Source organism: Drosophila mojavensis, unplaced genomic scaffold (genome assembly GCF_018153725.1).
Source record: "Drosophila mojavensis isolate 15081-1352.22 unplaced genomic scaffold, ASM1815372v1 contig_231, whole genome shotgun sequence".
Taxonomy (NCBI): Eukaryota; Metazoa; Arthropoda; class Insecta; order Diptera; family Drosophilidae; genus Drosophila; species Drosophila mojavensis.
This window is the reverse complement of record NW_025318772.1, coordinates 3,477,795-3,499,605: the sequence shown is the minus strand read 5'-3', so window position 1 is coordinate 3,499,605 and position 21,811 is coordinate 3,477,795. Positions and strand designations below refer to the sequence as shown.

Below are 21,811 nucleotides of genomic sequence, written 5' to 3'. Positions count from 1 at the left end.
GCCAAGAGTAACGAGTATGAGAACTGCATTGATCTGCAGTAAATGGCTGAAGTCTGGCAACTCCAGCTTTATTGTGCATGCCTCCAGTTGGGATTTTTCCAGTTCAACAAGTTATATCAATAAAATTGCCCTGTTTGTCCAGCTACATATGATTATATATGTAAAATTGACTAAAAACTTGCATGACTCAACCAAGATACCACAGAGCGCAGTCGTTGTGGCAAGATGAACGCGGCAGCAGAAGGCAGAGCCAGTGAAAGCCCAACGAGATCGGGCCGCGAGGACAACTCCATGCCAATAAGACTATTGCCGGAGCCTGTGCGACAGGAGCTGTGCGAGCACCTGGACTCTCTGGACGTGTGGCAGCAGCTGGCCGCCTTTGTGAAACTGTATGCCAGTGATGTGCAACACATACGCAACCAGAGCACACGAGGCCGCTCCCCCTCAATGGAGTTCCTGAATATCTGGGGTGGGCAATACAATCACACGGTCTACAACCTGTTTGCGCTCTTCCACAAGTAAGGATCAGCTTTGTTATTGAGCCTGTTCTCACTAAACTAATTTGCTTTTGCAGAATGAAGCTGCACAATGCCATGCGTATTATCAAGGATCACGTTGATGACAAATTCCATAAATACATTCCGCGCAGCATGCCCACAATTAGCGAGCTGCGTGCACCGCCCAGCAACAGCTCCAAGATCAATAATGGACCACCGTACGCCTCGTCGTCAGGCGTCACAGACGACAGCAATATGAATAGCAATAGCCTCGAATCTCCGGGCGATATTCGCGTGAGTAGCGTGCAGCGCGCTGCCCAATCCTTGTTAGAAATCGACTATGAGGAGCTGGTGAGAGCCACCGAAAACTGGCGGCCAGAGAACAAATTGGGCAATGGAGGCTTCGGTGAGGTCTTCAAGGGCGAATGGAAACAGCTCGAAGTGGCCATCAAGGCGATGAACTACATCCACAAGCACAATGACAAGACCCAAATACACCTGCAGCAGAGCTACAATGAGCTGAAGTATCTGAATACCATACGACATGACAATATTCTAGCGCTCTATGGGTACAGCATCAACGGGGAGAAGCCCTGCCTCGTGTATCAGCTGATGAAGGGCGGATCGCTGGATTCGCGACTCAGAGTGCACAAGTCGAAGCAGCCGTTCGCGCCGTTGACCTGGCAGCAGCGCCTCTGCATAGCCCTGGGCACAGCCAAGTAGATTGAAGCCGCACTTTATGTTTATTTATTTAATCTCAATATTTATTTCCCTCACAGAGGCATCTACTTTTTGCACACGGCACGCAGCAAGCCGCTCATCCATGGCGACATCAAGCCCGCGAATATATTGTTGGATCAGTGCCTGCAGCCCAAGATTGGCGACTTTGGCCTGGCACGTGAGGGTCCCAAGTCCATCGATGCGGTCATAGAAGTACGTCAGGTCTTTGGCACCCGCATCTACTTGCCGCCCGAATTTCTCACGTCCAAGAAGCTAAGCACTGGCGTGGACATCTATAGCTTTGGCGTTGTCCTGCTGGAGGTGTTCACTGGCCGCCTCATGGCCGAGTGCACGCTCCAAAATGATCAACAAAACTTGCTCAAATACGTCAAGGCCAAATGCCTGCAGCCGCAACAGAACCGCCTGGATCTCTTCGACAAGCATCTGGTCACACCCATGGGCGATGAGCTGGACAAGTGCTTGTGTGCCATAGAAGTGGGCCTCAAGTGTGCTGCATCCAATCCGCAGGACAGACCTTCCATGGACGAGGTTGTCAGATGCTTCAAGACCTTTAGCTCTGAATCTTAAATATGAGCATTCACAAATAGCACTCCAATATACATATTTATTATATTTTATTTTTATACCTTTTATATGACTTTTGTTATTATTGATATATGTAAATACATATGTATATAAACTTTTGTCCATAACAATGCATACCAAAACATTATTAAAACATGTAACCTTAACCAATATAAATACTTTTGTAACAAATTGAGCTTGTTAATTGCTTAAGTTTGTATCTTTAGAATACTATATAGTCGAGCAGCAACGACCGCAAAATACTCTTCTGTGGTAAAACGTTAAACGAACAGAGACAGAAACAAATATACTCTTTCAGAATATCACCCATTATTAAGAGGTATTATTTTGAGGAAAATATCGATAATACCATCCTAAAATCCCACTTGGTAAATTGTTATTAAAGTGTCAAATATTTTGTAGATGCTCGATTATATTTATATACGTCACAAATGTGAAAATTTTTTCTATAACATTTTATACATTATACTAGCTCCACACTGTTTATATACACATTTTAGTCCGGCTGTTTTGAGTCAAGTATCTAAAAATAAAAAATATAAAAAAATTTATTTTCAAAATTTATTTATTTTGGGAATATATTATAAGGATTAGGACTAAAAAAAAGAAGAAAAGTGAAAAAGAAAAGAGATAAAGAAGAAAGAATAAAGAAAAAAAATTGAAGAAATAAAGAGAAGCGAAGCGAAAATAGAAAGGAGTAGAAGAAACAAGAAAAAAGGAATGGAAAATAAGTTAGAAAAGAAATTGCAGTAGTTAAGAAAAGAAAAGAATAAGCAAAATTTGGTAAGTCCAAAATATACCAGTTAAGACATAATACCATATACATATGGTCATATTCAAGAGTTTATCATAAATCAATCAATCGTAAGCGCAATTGAAATTAGAAGACTACCAAAATATTCCCTTGCCTTTAATGTCAATTTGTTAGTGTTAGACATATACCGTAGTCCGTAGTCCGTAGTTCGTAGTCCGTTGGGGCTGCGTTAGCTAAGTGTTTTGATTCTACCGTCATTTCGGTCATTTGTGCTTGCGTCAATAACAAATACATTTGACTATACTTTGTTGATAATTTTCGTTTTAAATAGAACACAGGATAGCTCAATTTGTTTTTTCCAATTGACAAACACTATGAATTTGAAAAATTCCAAGTTTTACAAAAGAATTCAGGAGCTGCGCAATTTCTCAAAAGAGAAAATACGTAAGGATCGAGAGCAACGGGGCCTGCGCGCCCCAGTCATACGTGGCGTGGAAATGGCCTTGTCCGAGTCCAAATGCGTGGCCCCAGTCATTGAATTGGAATGGTCCCAGCTGGCGGGCCCCCTGAAAGAGGAGTGCTCGCCGCGTCGCCGCCCCTCCCCGCCCAAGATCAAACACAGCAAGAGGAAGGCAAGCGCGGCGGCAGAGCCACGCCTGAAGGGCGGACAAGGATTTCAGCCGGTCAAGACGATCGGCTTGAATGACGAGGCGCCAGTTGAGGGCTATATAGATCTGAACAATTTGCGCTTTCGTGTGGCCTGCACAGCCCGAACAGATAACTCTCCACGACGCGAGGAAATTCTCAAAGTTAGGTGAGATCCCAAATTACATGGGTTGGTCGAACTTTTCTATTCCATTCTCCCTACTCCGATCAGTGATTCAAAGAACGCAATTTGTGTATCCAATTCGCGTTACGCGATGATCGGTCGCATCTCCAAATCTTTGGGTTATAAATTGGTCAAGGAGTCGAAATTGTGGAATATACTGTGGTCTGATTCGTTTCCCGGCGTCGAGCTCTTCAAGAACATGAAACGCTTTCAGCAGATCAATCACTTTCCGGGCATGATCGAAATATGTCGCAAGGATCTGCTCTCACGTAACCTAAATCGCATGCTCAAACTGTATCCACACGACTACAAAATATTTCCAAAAACCTGGATGTTACCCGCTGAGTAAGTTATAGTTACTCGGGCATTCTCTTTCGTCTATGCCATAATAAATTTCTGTCTCTCAGTTACGGCGACGCAATGCACTATGCTCAGAATCACAAACGTACGTTCATTTTGAAACCGGATTCGGGCGCTCAGGGCCGCGGCATTTGGTTGACCAACGATCTGAAGACCATTGGTCCCAACGAGCGCCTCATCTGTCAGACCTATATACATCGAGTATGTATTTTTCACTCAATATCCACCTATAATCCTCTATAACTCTCCCTCTCTCTTTCTCCCACTTCTTGTCCTGTTCAACCTCTCCAGCCGCTGCTCATCGATGGCTACAAATTCGATTTGCGCGTTTACACACTGATTACGTCCGTGGACCCATTACGGCTTTACGTCTACAATGAGGGCCTGGCACGGTTTGCCACTAACAAATATGTGGAGCCCACTCCGGGCAATGCCCACGATCTGTACATGCATCTGACCAACTACTCGGTGAACAAACGCAACTCCCAGTACGATCTGTGTGACAATGACGATTGCGGCAGCAAACGCAAGCTGAGCGCCATTAACAATTGGATGACCAGGCACAACTATGACGTGGGCGAGTTCTGGTCGAATGTGGACGACGTCATCATCAAGACCGTGCTGAGCGCGTGGCCGGTGCTTAAGCACAACTACCATGCCTGCTTTCCGGGCCACGATACCATACAGGCCTGCTTCGAGATACTCGGCTTCGACATTCTGGTGGACTGGAAACTGAAGCCGTACATACTGGAGGTGAATCATTCGCCCAGCTTTCACACCAACGAGCAGGTCGATCGTGAGGTCAAGAGGCCACTCATCAGGGACACCTTATCTCTGGTCAGCACCGTGCTGGCGGATAAAAGGCAGATTTTGCGGGAGGATCGCAAACGCGTCAAGCAGCGCCTGCTCAAGTCCAAGAGCGAGTGAGTAGATGCTACAGCAGATCAAGATCTCTTGATGGCTAAACCTGACCGCCTCCTTACTCCATCTTTTCAGCGTGCAACGCTCACGCCTTGTGGCAGGTGCCACCAAGGTCTTGTCAAACAAGGAAGGCAGTCCGACGAACAAGGAGCAGTCACCAGAGCCGGAGGCCGACTCCCTGGCCCAGCAAATTGCCTGGGAAGAGAGCCACATGGGGAACTTTCGTCGCATCATGCCACCACCAGATCCCAGTCGAATCAACTACTACGGAAAGTTCTTTGGCCAGACCAATCTAGTGTCCATTTTCCAGGAGACGGCGGCTAGCAAGAAGCGCGAGGATCTTGCACGTAAGATGCGCCTCCAGATCGAGGAAAAGAAGGCGAAACAGGAGCAAATGCTGAATTCTCGCAGCAAGCGCAAACGTTTGATTCAGCCTCGCCTGGCGCGCGAGAAGCATCGCCTGAATCTCTTCCGTCTGAAGGAGAACTGGGCACCCGGCTATGTATCCGAGGCTGAGGAGCGCTTGCGGAATACCTGGCAGCAGATGCGCACCGAGGCTATAAAGAATCTAAAAATTACAGAGAGCGTAAGCTTTACGATTCTATATGAAAGTGGGGGATTAGGAGATATCTTGACAGGAATGGCTTTCTACGTATGGTATATTGGAATATGCATTTACAGTTTCTAGTTCTCTTGGTTTATGAGATCTATGACTTCTCACGGACCTACAGATGACGCGAAAGACAGACCCTATATCCTTCTACATTCTGATTTTCGAAAGTACCCCAATTCCTGACTACCCCTTTTCAATGTGGTCAGATAGTCGTAGTCAGATATTAACCGATAAATAAGACTGATATACTTTTCCCTTGTACAATTTCTCTCATTCACTTATTTCGAACTTCTCTTTAACGATCCTATCCCTTCCACTCTAGATATATTCATTGCTCTTCCAGTTTGGTCATTTGAGCAATACAGATATCACGACCTTTCCAAATTTGTATCACTATTTGCAATGTGGTTATGATATAACGGGGGCTACTTGAACATTGGCCTAAAAGAGGACTGGTGAAGCAGTTGGGATAGAAGCGAGGTGCAGTCTCCATATATAATATATAAAATCAAAAAACCCCATTCAAATCAACAGACAAGATCGAGGATCTATTTCAATTTGGTGGTCGCAGATGAGCCTGGCTCTGGTTAAATCACTCAATAGTTGCCAGCAAAAAAAGCAATATACATGCATACGTATATGTATATGTATGTATATATATGTATTTATCTATATATATGTATGTAAGTCTACAACTGTAATGGTGTTTGGTTATGAATTTGTTAATATTTTAAAATTTTAATTAACTGCATCGCATAGCATTGGCCGTACGGGAGAAATTATATTTAGAGTATAAGTAATGTGCAGTAATTGTGGTCTAGACCAATGAAACCTGTTTGTATTGCCGAAATTAACAAATTGAATTCAAAATAATAATTATTAAAAATTTTACGTTTTTATTTAAATAAATTTGTTTGTTTGCGAGCCATTTCCTTATTGAGGGTCATGAACAAAATAAACAGATGATCTACAAGTGTACTTATGGAAAAGACAATATAAACCTGTAAATGAAAGTAAGAATAGAAATGTAAAATGTAATGTTAGAACTCGGACTTCAGTGATATTTTGTACTTCGAAATTCGAAATTTTTCTAGTGTTTACTATATAAGATACTAAAAATAGAAATATTAAAAATATATAGACTGTTTTTGACATTTTATCTAGTTATTGACCCAAAGAAGAATAATGTTTTTATTGAGAACTTTGTTGATATGAGATATTGTTTTTCTTAGGACTTCCCCTAGCTTATGCATTATAAAAGTAAATAGTCCTATTTTTCTTTATTTACAATTCATTCCAGACTAGAAAACATATTGAGCCTAAAATAAGATATTTTGTATTTGATATGAATATATAAGAAAATAAAAATAAAACATAGAATCTCGCTAATCTTTCGTCTACCTATTGGTCGCACTACGCAAATTAAAGTAAATAAATTGTAGATCACATTTCTATATATTTCATATGCTTTCGCTTGGCAATATGCCATCTCGGATCAAACTGAGAAACGAAGAAACATCATTCAGATTTGCATTTGGCGCGTGTTTCTATAGCTGTGAATGGAAAATGTTGAGAAATTCTCAAGAGCATTTTCGAGTGTTTGAGAGAGAGAGAGAGAGAGAGAGAGAGAGAGAGGAAGGCACTGCACAGCAGCAGATCTTCAGTCTGGCCAAGGAATAGCAGCGGCGCAGACAACGCCACGTCGGAGAGCGCTCGTAAATTGGACAAAAAAAGGAATCATTTACAGAGCTTATTGAAAAAGCAATTTGCTAGATTAGTTGGAATCGCATCGTGTAAATTCTTGCGAGCGTGTTTGACGGCATGTTCCGAGTGTCGCAGGAGATTCGCTTGAATTCGAGCGCAGCGGGCGCCGCGGGGCAGGCCCAGGGGCTGGCCGATGTCGGCGATGTCAGCAGCAGTGCGGAGAGTTGTTGTATTTTCGGTCGATACCAGCGCACGCCCGATGCGGGTGAGTGTTGCACATGCGGAAGTAAACATATACATACGTATCGCTGGCTATTTATAAATCCACCACAGATGCGTATCCCACAGAGCCGCCACATGTCTATGTAGCGCCCGAGCTGACCGACGCGGGCAAGGTGCAGTTGCTGCATTTGCCCAGCGGCGCGGTGCGCGTCAATTCCACGATTAGCTTCGTCATCAAGCGCAATGGGGTGAAGGGCAATTTCGATGTGCGCCTCGAGACACCCAGCGGACAGCACGGAGCGCCACTGCAGCTGACGCAGCTGGATCCGGAACGCTTTCAGGTGGAATGTCAGCTGACGCAGGCGGGCCTCTATAAGGTGCACATCAAGTGCAATTCCGTGCCACTGCCCAAGTCGCCCTACATTATAGTCACCATAGCTGGAGCGGCGACACCAATTGAGGATGGGAACGAACATGCCGCCAGCAATCCATCTAGTGAGTGTCCCATATATTCCAGTGTTCACATTTCTAATGTATGCTATGCAGTGCCCCACTTCGAATCCGATGCCAGCAAAGTTCAGAGTCGCGGCCTGGGTCTGACCCATGTCAATCTGCTCGAGCGGAACGAGTTCACGGTGGATGCCAGCTCTGCCGGCAGTAATATGCTCTTTGTGGGTATACTGGGACCGCAGGGACCATGTGATGAGGTGCTGGTCAAGCATCTGGGCCGGCATGTATACCGTGTCGCGTACCAGGTGAGGGATCCGGGCGACTACACTCTGGTGGTCAAGTGGGGTGAACAACACATTCCAGGATCACCTTTTAGCCTCTGTGCCGAGTAACTGGAAGCACGTACAGCAGGCTGGGAACTGATCCGGTTCTAGCTCGGCAGTTATTTCTGGGTGACATTTTGGCTAGGTATACATTGTAGTGTTTACATACATTCATATTATATTTTTTGCATTAAATATATTATTTCTTAAATTTAAAAAATAATTCAACCCTAATCAAATTAATTGTTGTAATTACAACTTTATCCAATCCATTAGCTTCATTGATGACGAACTCCGCTGACGAACGAAATCGTTCGCTCGCAACATGAACCGAACCATTGACAGCTCTTTGTTTTTGCGTTGAGTTGCCATTCAAAATACTATGTCAATGGCTCATCCACCAGTTGCCTGTTGCGGTAAGCGTACTCCGCGGCTAAAGTTCATTCTATGTGCAATCTAATGATGATTACCAACTGATGACGACGACAACTAAACGAAAGAGCAGCATTATCATTTTTTGTTATTTAGCCGACGCTAATGACGTTCGCATTTAGTATATGTATGTGCTAGGCAGGCAGGCAGTGAGGGGAGCGGCGTGGCATCCAACCTAATGATGATGACTGCCATACGTCGCATACGAATGTGCGTGTGTGTGTGTGCTTGTATGCGCGCCAACAATAGCAGTTACCCATCATAGTGTTACTGCCTGGGAGGGGGAGTACACAAAAGGTTGCCACAGTCGCAGTTGATGATGATGATAATGCGTTTGCTTTGCTCGCCTTAACGAGCTGCCGTAGCTGTAGCTGTAGCTATTGCTGCCGCCGACTGGCGCGCTTAAGATAAATTACATGGTCATGCTCATGACTGGAATCAAGCTAGAGCGCATCGCAAAAATCATTACTCATTGAGTTAGCTGTGGGCGTGGCTGTACTATATATGTACATATGATAACAGCGTACTAGGTTGATTGGCATATTGTGTTTGTCATAGAAATTAAACTTGGCACATTTCAGCATGCACATGCACACAAATGTTATTTTGAATATTTTGCACAAAACACAATCGGGGTGGCAACGCCGCGCAGTTTCTTGTCACACTAGCTGCACTGCTCACACCATGTTGCGCGCGCTATCGCTGTCTCGCTTGTAGAACATCATTATGGCCGTGTTGTGTCTTGCCATCATTAGTGTTGGTAAATATCTCGAGCTGAACTGCTAACTACGTTTTTCGTGTGTGTGTTCTTGAACATAATTAAAATTAAATTATTTAACTTATTATTAAGTTTTGGATTTGGTGTGTTGTGCTTGTTGTATTTGTAACACTGTTTGCGCGACCAGGTGCTGCTCATGCTCGGCTCATGAGCATTGAACTTACGATTGCCGTAATCGAAGGAAAAGTATGTACCTGTGCGTGTGTGTGTGTGTATCTGTATCTTCATTCTTTGCAAAGGGAAAAAAACTGTTGTAGTTGTACGCGTGTGTGTATTCAAGAAAAGTAACCATCTCTTGCCCCCACGGGCAACAACAAAATATTCGTATTGTTGTTGTTGTTATTTCAGCTGCTGCTGCTGTTGGCCCCATCAACTGCGGGCCAGCAAGTGCCAATGTAGCGGCAACGTCGACATCGTCGTCATTCTTGCTGCCGCAGCCGCCGCTGCTGTTGTTGTTGTCGCTGCTGTTGCTGTAGCATCTTCATTTGGCCGCAGCTTTTGTATACTTGAAATACCGCTTCAGTACAATTTGAGTTGCCGTCGCGTTAGCTTCTACTTATTTGTTGTCTCGTGCCCGCTACGCGTGCATTTACACCTTGCGCTTCATCTTTTGTTTACCAGCTTAAGCTTAGCATGTGAGTGTGTGTGTGTGTGATTATGTGCCGGTGTACAGCTTAATGATAATCTAATACTCTTAATTATGTGCAACACATGCGTGAGTGTTTATGCATGTGTGTGCGTGTGTGTGTGCACAAATGTGGAGAGCTGCCAGATTTTTGTGTTTTCATGTGCCAAAAACTATATAAACATAATTATTTAAAATACATTATTAGAACCATAATCATTATCACTCAAACAGGTGCCGGCAATTATTCCATGAAATTATATTAACCGCTTGCTTAGCTTCATAGTTACAAATACATAGTATAAAATGCATTATTTGCAGTCGGGCAAAATGTAAATCTATTCTTAATAATTTATCTATAAAAATAATTGTGTGCTATCAGGTGCGAGCGCTTAAAGTAAACATATGTTAACAGAAACACAGATGCAAACACGTTAAAGACTACGTTTCCTCATTAAGGCCAAAGGCAAATCATTTTTACTACCCTCTAATTTGAATATCATTGGACAAAATAGATTCGACTCAAAATGTGATTCACGGCTTTTAAAATATGCAAATCCTCTGCCAATAAATTAAATATTACGAGCTGAAATATTTGCATGCAAATATTTGTGAATAATGAGATAAGAAATTATGAATACAAAATGTTGATTTCTTGAAATTTTAATAACTGAAGAAAAACATTATCGAAGAACTCTATCAAAAAACTATGAAAGAACCTAAAAAATAAGTAATTTGAAAATGAATAGAGATACAATAATTACATTTCCATAAACCCCCCGAAATAAATGAACTTAAGATGCATAGCGCTATGATATAAATCTAATCATGCCCTTTATAAATAAAAGTCAAACCATGTTAATGGATTTGAATATTTCAGGTGCGGTTCTGAGGTGCAATTATGTTTCCATATTGATTAGCGTGCTCCATGTCCAGCTCCGATTCGCAGCCAAATTTTGTTGGGCAACTGTTTGTGGCGAGTGAGACCCATGTGAAATGCCTGTGAGTATGCCAAGTTTGTAGATTCCGATTATATATAATCCTGACTCAACTCTCTCTGGTTAGTATGAAAAATTCAACAAAAAGCGCCGACAATGGGAGGATAGTGGAGTATTAGAGCTAATTAAACTATGGAAAGTTTGCGCCTATGAATTGCGCACAATCAAACGAAATGGACACCTTTATGTGGCTATGGCAAAGCAAGTGAGTAATGGACAAATCAAATACAAATAATTTCAATGCCAATTCAATTTACTATAATTATCCAATTATCTCCTATGTTATATGCATTAGTTCCTTTATTAATGTCTATTCCCTCCCTATTCTTATTTTTACAGCTAACGGGTCTTGGCGTACCCGTTACCGCGCTAGAAGTACACTTTAAGGTCAATAATCTAACACAGCGTTACAGACAGGAGCAAAAGACATTTGAGACAACGGGCATTATTAGCACGTGGAAGTTCTACAGCCAAGTGGATGATGTTTTCAAGAGTTTGGCTGCACACACGGGTTACAAGTGAGTGCCACAGCCAAAGACAATCAATATGCCACTTGGCTAATTCAAATCTATCCGCAGAGACAAACGCATGACGAGCTCCTCGAATGCCAGCAGCTTACCATCGACATCCGAGTCACCAGTTTGGAAAAATCCAATGTCTCAGCAAGAGTTCAATAGCAACAATACGGAGGGGTTCTACAAGTAAGAAGCTAGTCCAAAGCACATATTTATTGTAAGAGTATTAATTGGCGTTTGCTTGCAGAACGGAGTATGGCATGCATCGCCACTTTATGGACCACTCCCAGCCGCCGCCGAATGCGGGCAATGTGGATAATTTTATGGCCTCATCGGCGGCGGTGGCAGCTGTGGCGGCGGCTGCCTCGGCGCGGCTCGCCGACAGCAATATGGAGCAGCAGATGCAGAATACCGCCGGTGCCAGTGGCACCGGTCCAGGTGGCAATACCAATGGCGGCGTGCCCAACTATAATAAAATCAAAAAGTCCCACGAAGATTATGACAAATTCGTGGACATTGTAAAAAACATCGTGGACACACACAAGACAACGCCCGATAAGGTGGACGCGTTCGCCGACTTCATTAAGTCCTATATGCGGCGTTGGCCGGAACGGCTGCAGGACGAGGCCATCAGTCACATGACAAACTATGTGGTTGTTAAAAACATGGAGCACAGCATGGGCAGTGTGCCCGGCGTCAGTCTGCACAATCCTGAGGGCGTGAACAATCGGCAATAACAATACAAGCAGGAGCCCAACAACTAAAACCCGATTTGCGGGAGTTGTTGGACGATCGTCGTGGCGGTCGTAGTTGTCAGCTCCACGAATCCAAGAACAAGGGCAACAGCCAGAATTTACGTAAATCAAATGTGGCGCAAAGTTACTTAAAAATATGAAAGCACACACACATAAAAAAAAAACACGAAAAAAAAAAATGAAACAGGAATTATATATCTGCAAACAGCACTGAGAGAAATCGGTCAGTTTTGCTTAGATCATATTGTAAACGATTTCAGCAGTATTTTTTGTATAGTAAAAATATACAATAAAGTTTTTAGTTGTATGCCAGAGCATTTCGCTAAGCTTCGAATTGAGTTCGATATAGTGGAATCAATACACACCCACACACACAAATACACTCACACACAAATACACACGTACACAAACACTTGATTTGTAGAGTATAGAGAGTACAATACGATTATATGTAATATGTTTAGATATCATTTCCTACTGTTAGCTGTAAACGACAAAAACCTAAATGAATAAACGCTTTAAAAAAAAGACAAAAAGAAAGTCGAAGATGGACAGAAATAAGGCTTAGTCTGAATAGGATTACATATGTATATACCATCCTATTGTAATACCCTCAACTATAATGAATCACAAATGTTTTGTAAAGTTAGAATTTTATTAACTTTAAATGCGCTGAATTTGACACGCGACACTGTTAAACATATTCGCATTGGATGTGGCCGTGGGCGCAGTGGGCGTGACCAGGAAACGGGCAAAGGTGCCGCCTTTATTGTCAGCCAAGCGCCCTGGATTGATGACCAGACAATCATTGACCAGTCGTATGAAATGCCTTTGATCACTGGGCAGGATGAGCACGTTGGGCAGCTGCTTGAGCTGTGCATATTTCTGGGCCAGCTGTGAGTCGTAGGACATGTTCTCATCGGCCGGCGGGCAGATCGGATAGAAGGTGCCCTGATTGAACAGATGATTGATGGCGCGATGCATGCGCTCGCCTGCGTTGGCGGCAAACTCTTGGCTTAGCAGATGGTCTATCACGTCCGTGGAGCTGACGCCCAGCGTGATGCCATCCAGATCAACCAGCGAGGGATCGGGTAGCATATGCAAATTGGGATATGTTTTGCGTACCATTGGCGAGGGTGTGGGATAAACCGCTGGAGTCATTGCATCCTTTTGGCTGCTGACCAGCAGCACTGTGGTGCTGGTGCCCACTGCCTCCATGATGCCCGCAATCATCTTCTCAAAGAACGACTCGAAGGTCTCGGCCAGCTCGACGACCAGCTTGTGTTCGGCATCTAGGAAGGGACCCGTCAGCAGCAGCACGTCGGGTCTGTGCTCCAGGAGATACTTGAGCAGCTGGTGCATCGGATCGTAGAACAGATCCGTGCTGTGTGTATACGGTCCAGCAGCAACCACAAAGTGCACATCGCGATCCACTTTCAGTGGCGGTGGCGGCGTCAATTTTCGATCTGTGTAGATCTCTTCCACCACAAAAGTGTCACCACGTGGTATAAATCCTTTGGCTAGCACCACCTGTCCGGGGAATATGCTAGCCGACTTGATTTGCGAAAAGTTGAGGGCCAAACACTTCTCGTCCGTATTGAGCACGGCTAGCAAAGCGGAGTGCGCATCCAGTGGCCCGTCATCGTCGGAATGTATCATGCCCACGGCATGGAGTACGTGGAGTGCGTCCAGCGTGTGTCTATCCTGCGGATACCAGCTGCACTCGGCGGCACCAGTGCTGCCCAGCTTTTTCTCCACCAAGGCCTGGCCAATATCGACGATACGATCGTGCAGTTCATCGCATCTGTCATAGAGCAGGTCGTTCATGTACCTCAGATTAGAGATTGTCAATGGTGCATCATTGTGAAGCAATTTCTGGACTACGGGTAGCGTTTGCTCGATCTTTGACTGCCACGTGCAGGCGGCTATAAGCTTGGGATGACCAAAGGAGTCCACAATATCACCAGGCTTTCCATTCGTCGTTGCTACATCTGCAGCCGGAGTTCTCTTTGCAGATTGTGGCGTAAAGCTGGCCGGGCTGAAGGCCGCACCACTCTTCAACCGACTCTGCTTATTTAGGGCTTTAGGCGTTTTCGGCTGTGGGGAGCCAGATTTTCCCACATACTCGTCCATCATGGGATCATCTTCTATCAGGCCGTAGGTGGCTAGAGAGCTGGCTTCCAATGCAGCAGGCTGGGATTTGGTGTAGTGTGTTGTCTTCTTGTTGCCGACTTTTTCACGCTTCACTTGAAGCACCTTACGTTCGAACTCGCCAAGATTTTCGTTAGTCGGTTCATCTCCATTAAGGTGGGACAAACTGAACGCCATCCATTGCTCCACAAATTCTGTAGCATCGTTAATGCTGTAGGTGAGAGCGAGTTCCATACATTTCTCCAAGACTGCGGCACTCGGCTCTATGCCCATTTCATCAAATTGCTGTTGTAGTTCGGCTTCCATTTAGTTCGCGTCTGTCTAATTTGTAAACAACAATTTAGCCACGGTTAGTAAACAACCTTTTACTGAATGGTATTTTGGCGGGAAACCGATAACATTTATCTTTTACCAGCTGTAATTGTCATTCACAGCGACATTTCGATAGGCTTAACCGATAGATTGGCAGCACTGCAATCGGTGGTGTTTGGTGCGTTGCCCAACACATTTCAATAGTCAATGCAACAGAACAGACCTTTTCTCGGGCGTATAACTAAATTAATAATAATTAAATTTGTAGTAAAAACACATTAGTTAGGAAGGTGTGCAATATGTTAAATAGAGAGATTGTTGCGTTCTCGCAGCACCAGGAAATGACGCAAAACTAGGAGCCGACACACCACCAGCAGTAGCAGCAGCAGCAGTAGCAACAACAACAACAACGGCCCTGCAGCAACAATACCCAAACAGCAACAACAACACAGAGAAAACTTAATTTGGTCAATTTGCATATTAAAATAATAAACGAAACAGAAAGCGGATTAGGTAATTCACGCACAGCCCATATAAAATGAGTAAACTGGAAACGGACTCAGACAGCTCTGAGGAATTTTTCGATGCCGAAGACACAACACCTAATCGCTCCGCAACACTCTGGTAAGTGGAGCCCCCGCTCGGACCCACCAACTCATGCAGTGACTCACCCTATTGACGTGTGTATTACTCTTTCGCTCTTTCGTGTTGTTGCAGTCGTAAATTGCCAGCGGATTGCGCACAGGAGTTCATCTTTCCAGAGCCAGCGGTGCGTGTAAGTGCGGCCGCCTCTTCGGACAGCGATGCAACGCCCATTGGCGCCAACACGCCCGCCACCCGCAGCCCGACAAATAGCCTGGGCGCTCGGCTCAAGCAACAGGATGCGGCGGCAGCCGCTGCAGCGGCCGCGGCGGGCATTTTCGTCGAGCCCAAGCCAGTGAAGGGCGTGGTAAGTGCTGCGAGTGGGCGTCATAAATTGCTTTTTGCTCTGATTTGAGTGCATGCTTTAATGATACCAAATGTTTTGTTAGCTGTTCAGTTGTCATACCCATTCCTCTTTAGAGCCAATCGCTCGATCCCATTACAAATTCTTAACACGTCTTGCGTTTTCCCTTTCTGCTCTGTTGCCCACTGTGCGCAAAGCAAAAACAAAAAAGAATTAAAAACAAAATCAATGCAAATTTAAATATGCCGATTTCACTTCGCTTCCCCCAAAAAATGAAACAAAACAAATTAATTTAGCCCTTCTTCTGCCTGGCCCCCTCTTCCCCAGTTGCCATCCATATGGTTTGTCTGCTCATATGGTTTTCTCTCTATTACTCAAGCAACCCATTTGCGTTGTGTTTGTTTTTATAATTCACGTTTGCGCCCCTGTGTGTTGGGTAGCTTTGTCAGAGATTTGCCGCAGCTTGTCATCAGGCGGCCGGTCCGACAGGTGCATATAAATACAACGAGGGCTACTTAATGGGTTTAGTATAGCTATGCCAACAAGCGAGAGTTTCCTCTTCTTTTTTTTTTATTTTTTTTGCCTGTATAATATGATTGTGCATATTTAAGCAATATTTTATTGGCCATATAGTGAAAACTTTCATTTCTCATCAATCACATTTTAATACCTATTTATAGCTCTTCTTGTAGCTCATCTCGTATATATATGTATATAGATATATATGTATATATATGTATGTATAAATTGAGCCATCTATTAAGGCACTTTGTTGATTTCATAAAATATTTTTATATGCCACTTGTTGACTTATTTTTGTATTTCGACCAATTTTTGTTGGCATCATGTAAATGAATTTAATTTGTTCCCAGGCATTTGTTAACTATTTATAAAATTAATATAATTAAAGAGCATTCAAACGATTTTATTGTTGCCTCACGCTCTGATTAACGCAATAATTATCAAAGTTTTTCCTTATCAGAATTAACACTGATAATAATTGTTGCTTCGTGCTTTAATCAGGTGTATATTATTTATCAGTTTTTTTCCAATTTTTTTACGTAACAATTAATATTTGTTTTCGGTCAGGGTTTGGCCCATAAAGCAGGTGTAACACGCCGCAGCACGTTTTCATTCATATGTTACTCGCAATATATTATAATAGTCAGAGTTGTCTATTATGGGGAGTTGGGAGGGAGGCCGTAAGGTAATAGCTCTTATCAAATAGCGTCGAGTGCTCCGTAAATGTTGAGCTTGATAATAAGAAATATACGTAATTTGTGTTGGCCCAGTTCCAGGCGGAACTAGACTCATTGCTTAGCCTAAGCAAATAAATTAGGTTTTTTGTTTACTTATTTTACCATTTATTTACTTTACATCATTGTTAATTTATTTGTAATTTGCTTTTTATTTTCATATTTTGTGCGCATTTGGTATAAACAAACAAAAACAAAATAAAACATTAATTAAAAATATGAACATAAAATTAAATTATCATAACTATGTTGTATATATTCAATAAAAAAAAATCCAATGAAATATATATATATATATAAATATATATATGTATATGTATATCGTGCCATATAGTCTGGTAGACAACGCTTTCAAGAACTACGTAAATGCATGAACCATGATGAAGATGATAATCCAGGAAATACACTCACACCTGATTCTCAGGTATTATATCTATTTATCAAAATCAAAATCGTAGCTATTAGCTTTAGCCGTATATATATAATGCTTAAGCTTAAGCATCTTTTTTTCTACTATTCTTTGCTTCTGTTTTGCTTTTGCTTTTTTTTTGTAATGCTTGGCTAACTTTATTGTTATTTGATCCAAACCACAGAACAGCTCCATGGATGGCGTTTTTACCAACCGATCCACACATCCGTTTAAGGTCATTGAGAGCGATACGATGAGCATACAGAGCATGACATCATTGGGCCGTGTGGGTCGAATCTTAGCGGGCAGCATCGATCCGTCGGGTGAGCACGCATATAGCAATCGTTTCGCATTCACTCACTCACACACAATTATTTGTTCTCACACAGCAATCAGCGTTGATCGTGAATCGCTGGCCTCAATGAATGCCCAGCAACAGCAACAGCAGCAGCTGCAGCACCAGCAACACCAACAGCAGCAGCAGCAACAGCAGCAACAACAACAGCAACAACAACAGCAGCATCAACAACAACAACAGACACAGCAGCAACAGCAACAGCAACAACAACAGCTGCGACAGACACCGCCGCCCACAACCACAACAATGGCCATGTCCACAGCCACAACAGTTGTCAATGCGGCATCAGCAACATCTACAAAGTATGTGCAGCAGAGTGAAGCGGCAGTTGCTGCAATTCCACCACAGATTCTCCAAGAGCCGGATGTGATAGCCAGCACCAAATTGGCTCACTCGAAGACCACCGACTCCATAACATCCAGTGGCCCGGTGGCGCCGCCGCGACGTAAGAAAAAATCACGAAAGTTCTCCAACAGCTCCTCGGAGCAGTTCAACATGAATGATGGCATGCGATTACCAGCAGGTGATACGGAGGACACCGACAGCGATACGCGGTCCGTGCAGAGCGTGCGAGATGTGCAGCAACAGCTACGTGACGACATTGTCAAGCAGTTCGAAAGTTCGCTAAATGATGTCAGCATCATGACATCCAGCAACACGCTCACCTGCTCCTCCACCAGCACAATAGTGTCTGCCTCCGCTTCCACGGCCACCACGACGCCTTCATCGTTGGCGCAAATCGCATCCACGAGTCATGCGTGTCATGTACGGCCCGTTTCTACGGCGGGTATCATGATGAAACCATCGCAGTCATTGGGCAACAGTGTCACGTCCGTCTATTCGAAACCAAGTCCCTCGAACTCGGCCAAGAGCAACTCTGCGCCTGGTCGCGTCAGGTGAGATGGCAATCCGTATAACTATATATTACTATGGCTAATAGTTTTTTTTTCTTGATAGTTCGATTGATCCAAATCAGGGTCTTAATCTGTTCAAGGCCATACAAGGCGGCTATGTAGTTAAGCCGCGCGACGAGGCGAGCAACAAGGCGCAAGGACCATCTCAGGATGAAATTGAGCGCATTGAGAAAATGCTCATGGAGAACGCTAGTCGACCCAAGCTGGCGGGCAGTGGCTCGAATAGCTTGGGCAGTGCCACACGGTAGGCTTGATCAAATATTTATATAGAGAGTTAGGGAATGGGCGATAAGGATTTACGAGGGGATTAAAGCTGTGTATGGCAGGATATAAGCGAGAACAGAACAAATTCACGGAGCATTAAATAGGTAGACTACAACTTAGACAATAAACTTCCAATCTCAATCTTAAAATAGATAAAGCTTTATAATAAATTCTCTTCCATTCCTAGACTATATATAGTCAAGGCATATCAAATGAAATTTAGTGTTAGTTAAGTGAAATTGATTGTACATATTTCAAGCTTTTTTCGCAGCAATCCGATCGAAGTATACCTAATGTACAAGACATGGAGGATGTGCCTGAAGTTAGTTGAACATATCTTAAATATCGTATAAATTGTATAGATAGCGCATATTGCTAGTCACCTATCGCTAAAGTTCGTTTCGACAATTGCCTTTAATGGAATTTCAAAAATTTTCACTTATGTTTCTGTTTCGCTTCACAGCTATACGGCCTTATATAGGGCTGCCAACGAGAAGGAGCGTCGCAAGTCCGCAGGAGATGAGGATGTGCTGAGGCAGATGAATATTTATGTGCGCACGCGCACCAATTCGGGCAAACAGCTGACGGACTTTGAAATACTCGAGCAAGTTCCTGTTAAGAATCTGGATACCGGCGAGAATATGCCGCTATCCGAAGTGCGTTCACCGCCAGTGCCTGAGGGCTGGAATCCGCTCTCGCTGCATATACTGAAGTTGACATCCCATCTGGAGGTCATACAAAAGGAATCGGATGAGGAAAGCGTAATTGGTATACCGCCGAGCATTGAGGGTCAGCAGCCGGATGAGGAGGAACTGGAAACGGAGGATGGCAGTCGCCTCAAGAAGAAAACTGCGCGCATTAAGCGCTTTTTTGGCAGCACCATGCGTAAGACGGTGGACAAGGCCAAGTCCATTGCGTCAGAGGTGTCACATGCTCGCCATAAGGAGGACGTGGCTGACATCGTGGACGCCATGAATCCCGAGCAAAATATCAAAATCAAGGCATCCTCCTCCAACAAAGGTCCTTACGAGTTCACCAAGCTGCAGCATGTGCAAGATCTCAGCGGGGAGGATACCAGCGCCGTGTGGTGCATGAAATTCAGCTCCTGTGGACGTCTGTTGGCCACCGCTGGCCAGGACAAAGTGCTACGCATTTGGGTGCTGAAAGATGCGTATCCCTACTTCCAGGTGAGTCGTGGCGCGTACTTTGGGATTATATTCCTTGCTAACAGAGCGATTAATTTGCAGGACATGCGCAACAAATACAACGCGGATCAGAAGTCCTCGCCAACGCCATCGCAGGAGTCGCTGGTGTCCCAGCATTCTGCTGAGGAGGCCATTGCCATGGCTACCGCCGCCGAGAAGTGCACGGGTCCTTTCATGCCGAAGCCCTTCTGCACGTATAATGGCCACACCTCGGATTTGCTCGACGTTAGCTGGTCGAAGAACTACTTTATACTATCCAGCAGCATGGACAAGACTGTACGCCTCTGGCATATCTCCCGAAAGGAGTGTCTGTGCTGCTTCCAGCACATTGACTTCGTCACAGCGATCGCGTTTCATCCGCGCGATGATCGTTACTTCCTGAGTGGCAGCCTGGATGGCAAGCTGCGCTTGTGGAACATACCTGATAAGAAGGTGGCGCTCTGGAACGAGGTCGATGGCCAGACGAAGCTTATCACGGCGGCCAATTTCTGTCAGAACGGACAATTCGCTGTGGTTGGCAGCTATGATGGTCGTTGCATCTTCTACAACACGGACCAGCTGAAGTACCACACGCAGATCCATGTGCGATCCACACGCGGAAAAAATCGAATTGGTCGCAAGATCAGCGGCATAGAGCCCATGCCGGGCGAGGATAAGATTCTGGTCACCTCCAACGACAGCCGTGTGCGTCTCTATGATCTGCGCGATCTGAATTTGTCCTGCAAGTACAAAGGCTATCTAAATGTGTCATCGCAGATCAAAGGTTCGTTTAGCCACGATGGTAAATATATAATTGCCGGTTCTGAGAACCAATGCATCTACATATGGAAAACGAATCACGACTACTCCAAGCTGAGCTCGGTAAGCTAAATATCGATTGGTTTATCTCGGCTTAGCATCATCTAGTTTTGTCTCCCATTAAAGGTTCGTCGCGATCGTAGCGATTTCTGGGAGGGCATTAAAGCACACAATGCTACTGTCACCTGTGCCATATTTGCGCCACATCCGGAGGCGATTATCAAACCGGACCCCGATGAAATTTCCAATGATAAGGTGAGGTTTTACTTATGATACTTATGATTGATAATAGTAGATTTAGATATATGGATTTGCTTCGTTTACCAGAACCCACATATCTAGATTATAATAATTTTCAATAGGGTATTCCATGCTTTAATCATTCATTCCCTTGCTTCAGTCATGAATCACCATGCTGAACCCTATAAAGTCCGCTTTACACAATCCACAGAGTTGAAGCACCTTTGTTTGACTGTGTTCAATTGTTATAGACTAATAACTTTTTCATGTTTCTCTCGTTCTATACAGCTGGCAAACAATCAGCCAGATCCGCTGGTGGAGCAGCACAAGAAGGGCTGTGGCTATGTGCTGGTCAGTGCCGATTTCAATGGCGCCATCAAGGTGTTCATCAATAAAACAAAGCCCAAACACAGCAGTCTGCCGTACACGGCCATTGCGGATTAATCGAGGCGCCGTCGATATGTCAATTAGTCGCTGGAAGGCAAACGGTGGGAAACATAATCGGGAAAGGGAACGTGGGTGGGCAAACGGTAAATGTAAAGAAGGCTAAAAAAAAGCTGCGTGAAAATCTCTTGTTTTACTTTTGTGTACTTGTTTTGTTTATCCCCCTCTGTGTGTATTTAATTGTATTTATGACAAATGTATATGTATTTTGTACGGATTAATTGAAATAGCATTAACGCTTATTTATATATTTAAACAATATCGCTATCTAAGATCAGTCAGATCATCTAATGTCTTACATATAGTATATATATACAATATACTTATACTGATGTATGTGAATTGTTGATGGATATTCGAGGAGCGTCTGTTTCTATGCTTGACAAAAAAAAATGTGTTTTCTAATGTTAAT

At 43.9% G+C, this 21,811-nt stretch overlaps 6 protein-coding genes across 10 annotated transcripts; 5 read left to right on the top strand and 1 right to left on the bottom strand.

The window, feature by feature from the left end:
* Positions 1-38: 38 nt before the first annotated feature.
* On the top strand, positions 39-1,994 carry LOC6574816 (serine/threonine-protein kinase pelle). The gene is made up of 3 exons (XM_002000808.4): positions 39-518; positions 575-1,216; positions 1,277-1,994. Exons 1-3 carry the CDS (start codon positions 226-228, stop codon positions 1,803-1,805), a joined length of 1,464 nt encoding a protein of 487 aa, XP_002000844.1. The 5' UTR covers positions 39-225; the 3' UTR covers positions 1,806-1,994.
* A 591-nt stretch (positions 1,995-2,585) lies between these two features.
* Positions 2,586-6,191, top strand: LOC6574815 (tubulin polyglutamylase TTLL13P). 2 transcript variants are annotated; one of them, XM_044007920.1, is made up of 7 exons: positions 2,586-2,606; positions 2,909-3,391; positions 3,455-3,751; positions 3,814-3,967; positions 4,058-4,689; positions 4,763-5,273; positions 5,623-6,191. In XM_044007920.1, the coding sequence occupies exons 2-7, from the start codon at positions 2,952-2,954 to the stop codon at positions 5,731-5,733; spliced, it is 2,145 nt and encodes a 714-aa protein (XP_043863855.1). In that variant the 5' UTR covers positions 2,586-2,606; positions 2,909-2,951; the 3' UTR covers positions 5,734-6,191. The 2 variants fall into 2 exon arrangements, with proteins under 2 accessions (XP_043863855.1, XP_002000843.1); XM_002000807.4 differs by lacking the exon at positions 2,586-2,606 and having other exon boundaries at positions 2,783-3,391.
* A 490-nt stretch (positions 6,192-6,681) lies between these two features.
* LOC6574814 (filamin-B) lies at positions 6,682-8,467 on the top strand. Of its 2 annotated transcripts, XM_002000806.4 has the most exons (3): positions 6,934-7,269; positions 7,338-7,721; positions 7,773-8,465. In XM_002000806.4, exons 1-3 carry the CDS (start codon positions 7,122-7,124, stop codon positions 8,066-8,068), a joined length of 828 nt encoding a protein of 275 aa, XP_002000842.1. In that variant the 5' UTR covers positions 6,934-7,121; the 3' UTR covers positions 8,069-8,465. The 2 variants fall into 2 exon arrangements, with proteins under 2 accessions (XP_015023147.1, XP_002000842.1); XM_015167661.3 differs by having other exon boundaries at positions 6,682-7,269; positions 7,338-8,467.
* Positions 8,468-9,183: 716 nt separating this feature from the next.
* LOC6574813 lies at positions 9,184-12,496 on the top strand. 3 transcript variants are annotated; one of them, XM_015167660.3, is made up of 6 exons: positions 9,184-9,230; positions 10,715-10,836; positions 10,900-11,037; positions 11,172-11,350; positions 11,411-11,533; positions 11,595-12,496. In XM_015167660.3, exons 2-6 carry the CDS (start codon positions 10,831-10,833, stop codon positions 12,082-12,084), a joined length of 936 nt encoding a protein of 311 aa, XP_015023146.1. In that variant the 5' UTR covers positions 9,184-9,230; positions 10,715-10,830; the 3' UTR covers positions 12,085-12,496. The 3 variants fall into 3 exon arrangements, with proteins under 3 accessions (XP_015023146.1, XP_002000841.1, XP_032585911.1); XM_002000805.4 differs by having other exon boundaries at positions 9,199-9,395; XM_032730020.2 differs by lacking the exon at positions 9,184-9,230 and adding an exon at positions 9,663-9,844.
* Positions 12,497-12,738: 242 nt separating this feature from the next.
* Positions 12,739-14,661, bottom strand: LOC6574812 (DNA polymerase alpha subunit B). Its single transcript, XM_002000804.4, has one exon. It carries the CDS (start codon positions 14,557-14,559, stop codon positions 12,766-12,768), a length of 1,794 nt encoding a protein of 597 aa, XP_002000840.1. The 5' UTR covers positions 14,560-14,661; the 3' UTR covers positions 12,739-12,765.
* An 87-nt stretch (positions 14,662-14,748) lies between these two features.
* On the top strand, positions 14,749-21,754 carry LOC6574810 (WD repeat-containing protein 44). The gene is made up of 10 exons (XM_032730136.2): positions 14,749-15,189; positions 15,283-15,514; positions 17,102-17,191; positions 17,361-17,499; positions 17,566-18,430; positions 18,492-18,692; positions 19,176-19,899; positions 19,960-20,778; positions 20,842-20,970; positions 21,244-21,754. The coding sequence occupies exons 1-10, from the start codon at positions 15,104-15,106 to the stop codon at positions 21,397-21,399; spliced, it is 3,441 nt and encodes a 1,146-aa protein (XP_032586027.1). The 5' UTR covers positions 14,749-15,103; the 3' UTR covers positions 21,400-21,754.
* The last annotated feature ends 57 nt before the right edge of the window (positions 21,755-21,811 follow it).

What these genes read in the sequence shown, in the direction of transcription:
- LOC6574812 (XM_002000804.4), bottom strand. Translation starts at nt 14,559, where the DNA reads ATGGAAGCCGAACTACAACAGCAATTTGATGAAATGGGCATAGAGCCG.
- LOC6574816 (XM_002000808.4), top strand. Translation starts at nt 226, where the DNA reads ATGAACGCGGCAGCAGAAGGCAGAGCCAGTGAAAGCCCAACGAGATCG. An exon ending in CTGTTTGCGCTCTTCCACAA is followed by an intron (nt 519 to 574) that starts GTAAGGATCAGC and finishes TTGCTTTTGCAG; the next exon opens with AATGAAGCTGCACAATGCCA. An exon ending in ATAGCCCTGGGCACAGCCAA is followed by an intron (nt 1,217 to 1,276) that starts GTAGATTGAAGC and finishes TTTCCCTCACAG; the next exon opens with AGGCATCTACTTTTTGCACA.
- LOC6574810 (XM_032730136.2), top strand. Translation starts at nt 15,104, where the DNA reads ATGAGTAAACTGGAAACGGACTCAGACAGCTCTGAGGAATTTTTCGAT. An exon ending in CCAAGCCAGTGAAGGGCGTG is followed by an intron (nt 15,515 to 17,101) that starts GTAAGTGCTGCG and finishes CGTGCCATATAG; the next exon opens with TCTGGTAGACAACGCTTTCA. An exon ending in CACTCACACCTGATTCTCAG is followed by an intron (nt 17,192 to 17,360) that starts GTATTATATCTA and finishes TCCAAACCACAG; the next exon opens with AACAGCTCCATGGATGGCGT.
- LOC6574815 (XM_044007920.1), top strand. Translation starts at nt 2,952, where the DNA reads ATGAATTTGAAAAATTCCAAGTTTTACAAAAGAATTCAGGAGCTGCGC. An exon ending in GAGGAAATTCTCAAAGTTAG is followed by an intron (nt 3,392 to 3,454) that starts GTGAGATCCCAA and finishes TACTCCGATCAG; the next exon opens with TGATTCAAAGAACGCAATTT. An exon ending in ACCTGGATGTTACCCGCTGA is followed by an intron (nt 3,752 to 3,813) that starts GTAAGTTATAGT and finishes TCTGTCTCTCAG; the next exon opens with TTACGGCGACGCAATGCACT.
- LOC6574813 (XM_015167660.3), top strand. An exon ending in ATGTGGCTATGGCAAAGCAA is followed by an intron (nt 11,038 to 11,171) that starts GTGAGTAATGGA and finishes TTATTTTTACAG; the next exon opens with CTAACGGGTCTTGGCGTACC. An exon ending in GCTGCACACACGGGTTACAA is followed by an intron (nt 11,351 to 11,410) that starts GTGAGTGCCACA and finishes ATCTATCCGCAG; the next exon opens with AGACAAACGCATGACGAGCT.
- LOC6574814 (XM_015167661.3), top strand. Translation starts at nt 7,122, where the DNA reads ATGTTCCGAGTGTCGCAGGAGATTCGCTTGAATTCGAGCGCAGCGGGC. An exon ending in CCAGCGCACGCCCGATGCGG is followed by an intron (nt 7,270 to 7,337) that starts GTGAGTGTTGCA and finishes AATCCACCACAG; the next exon opens with ATGCGTATCCCACAGAGCCG.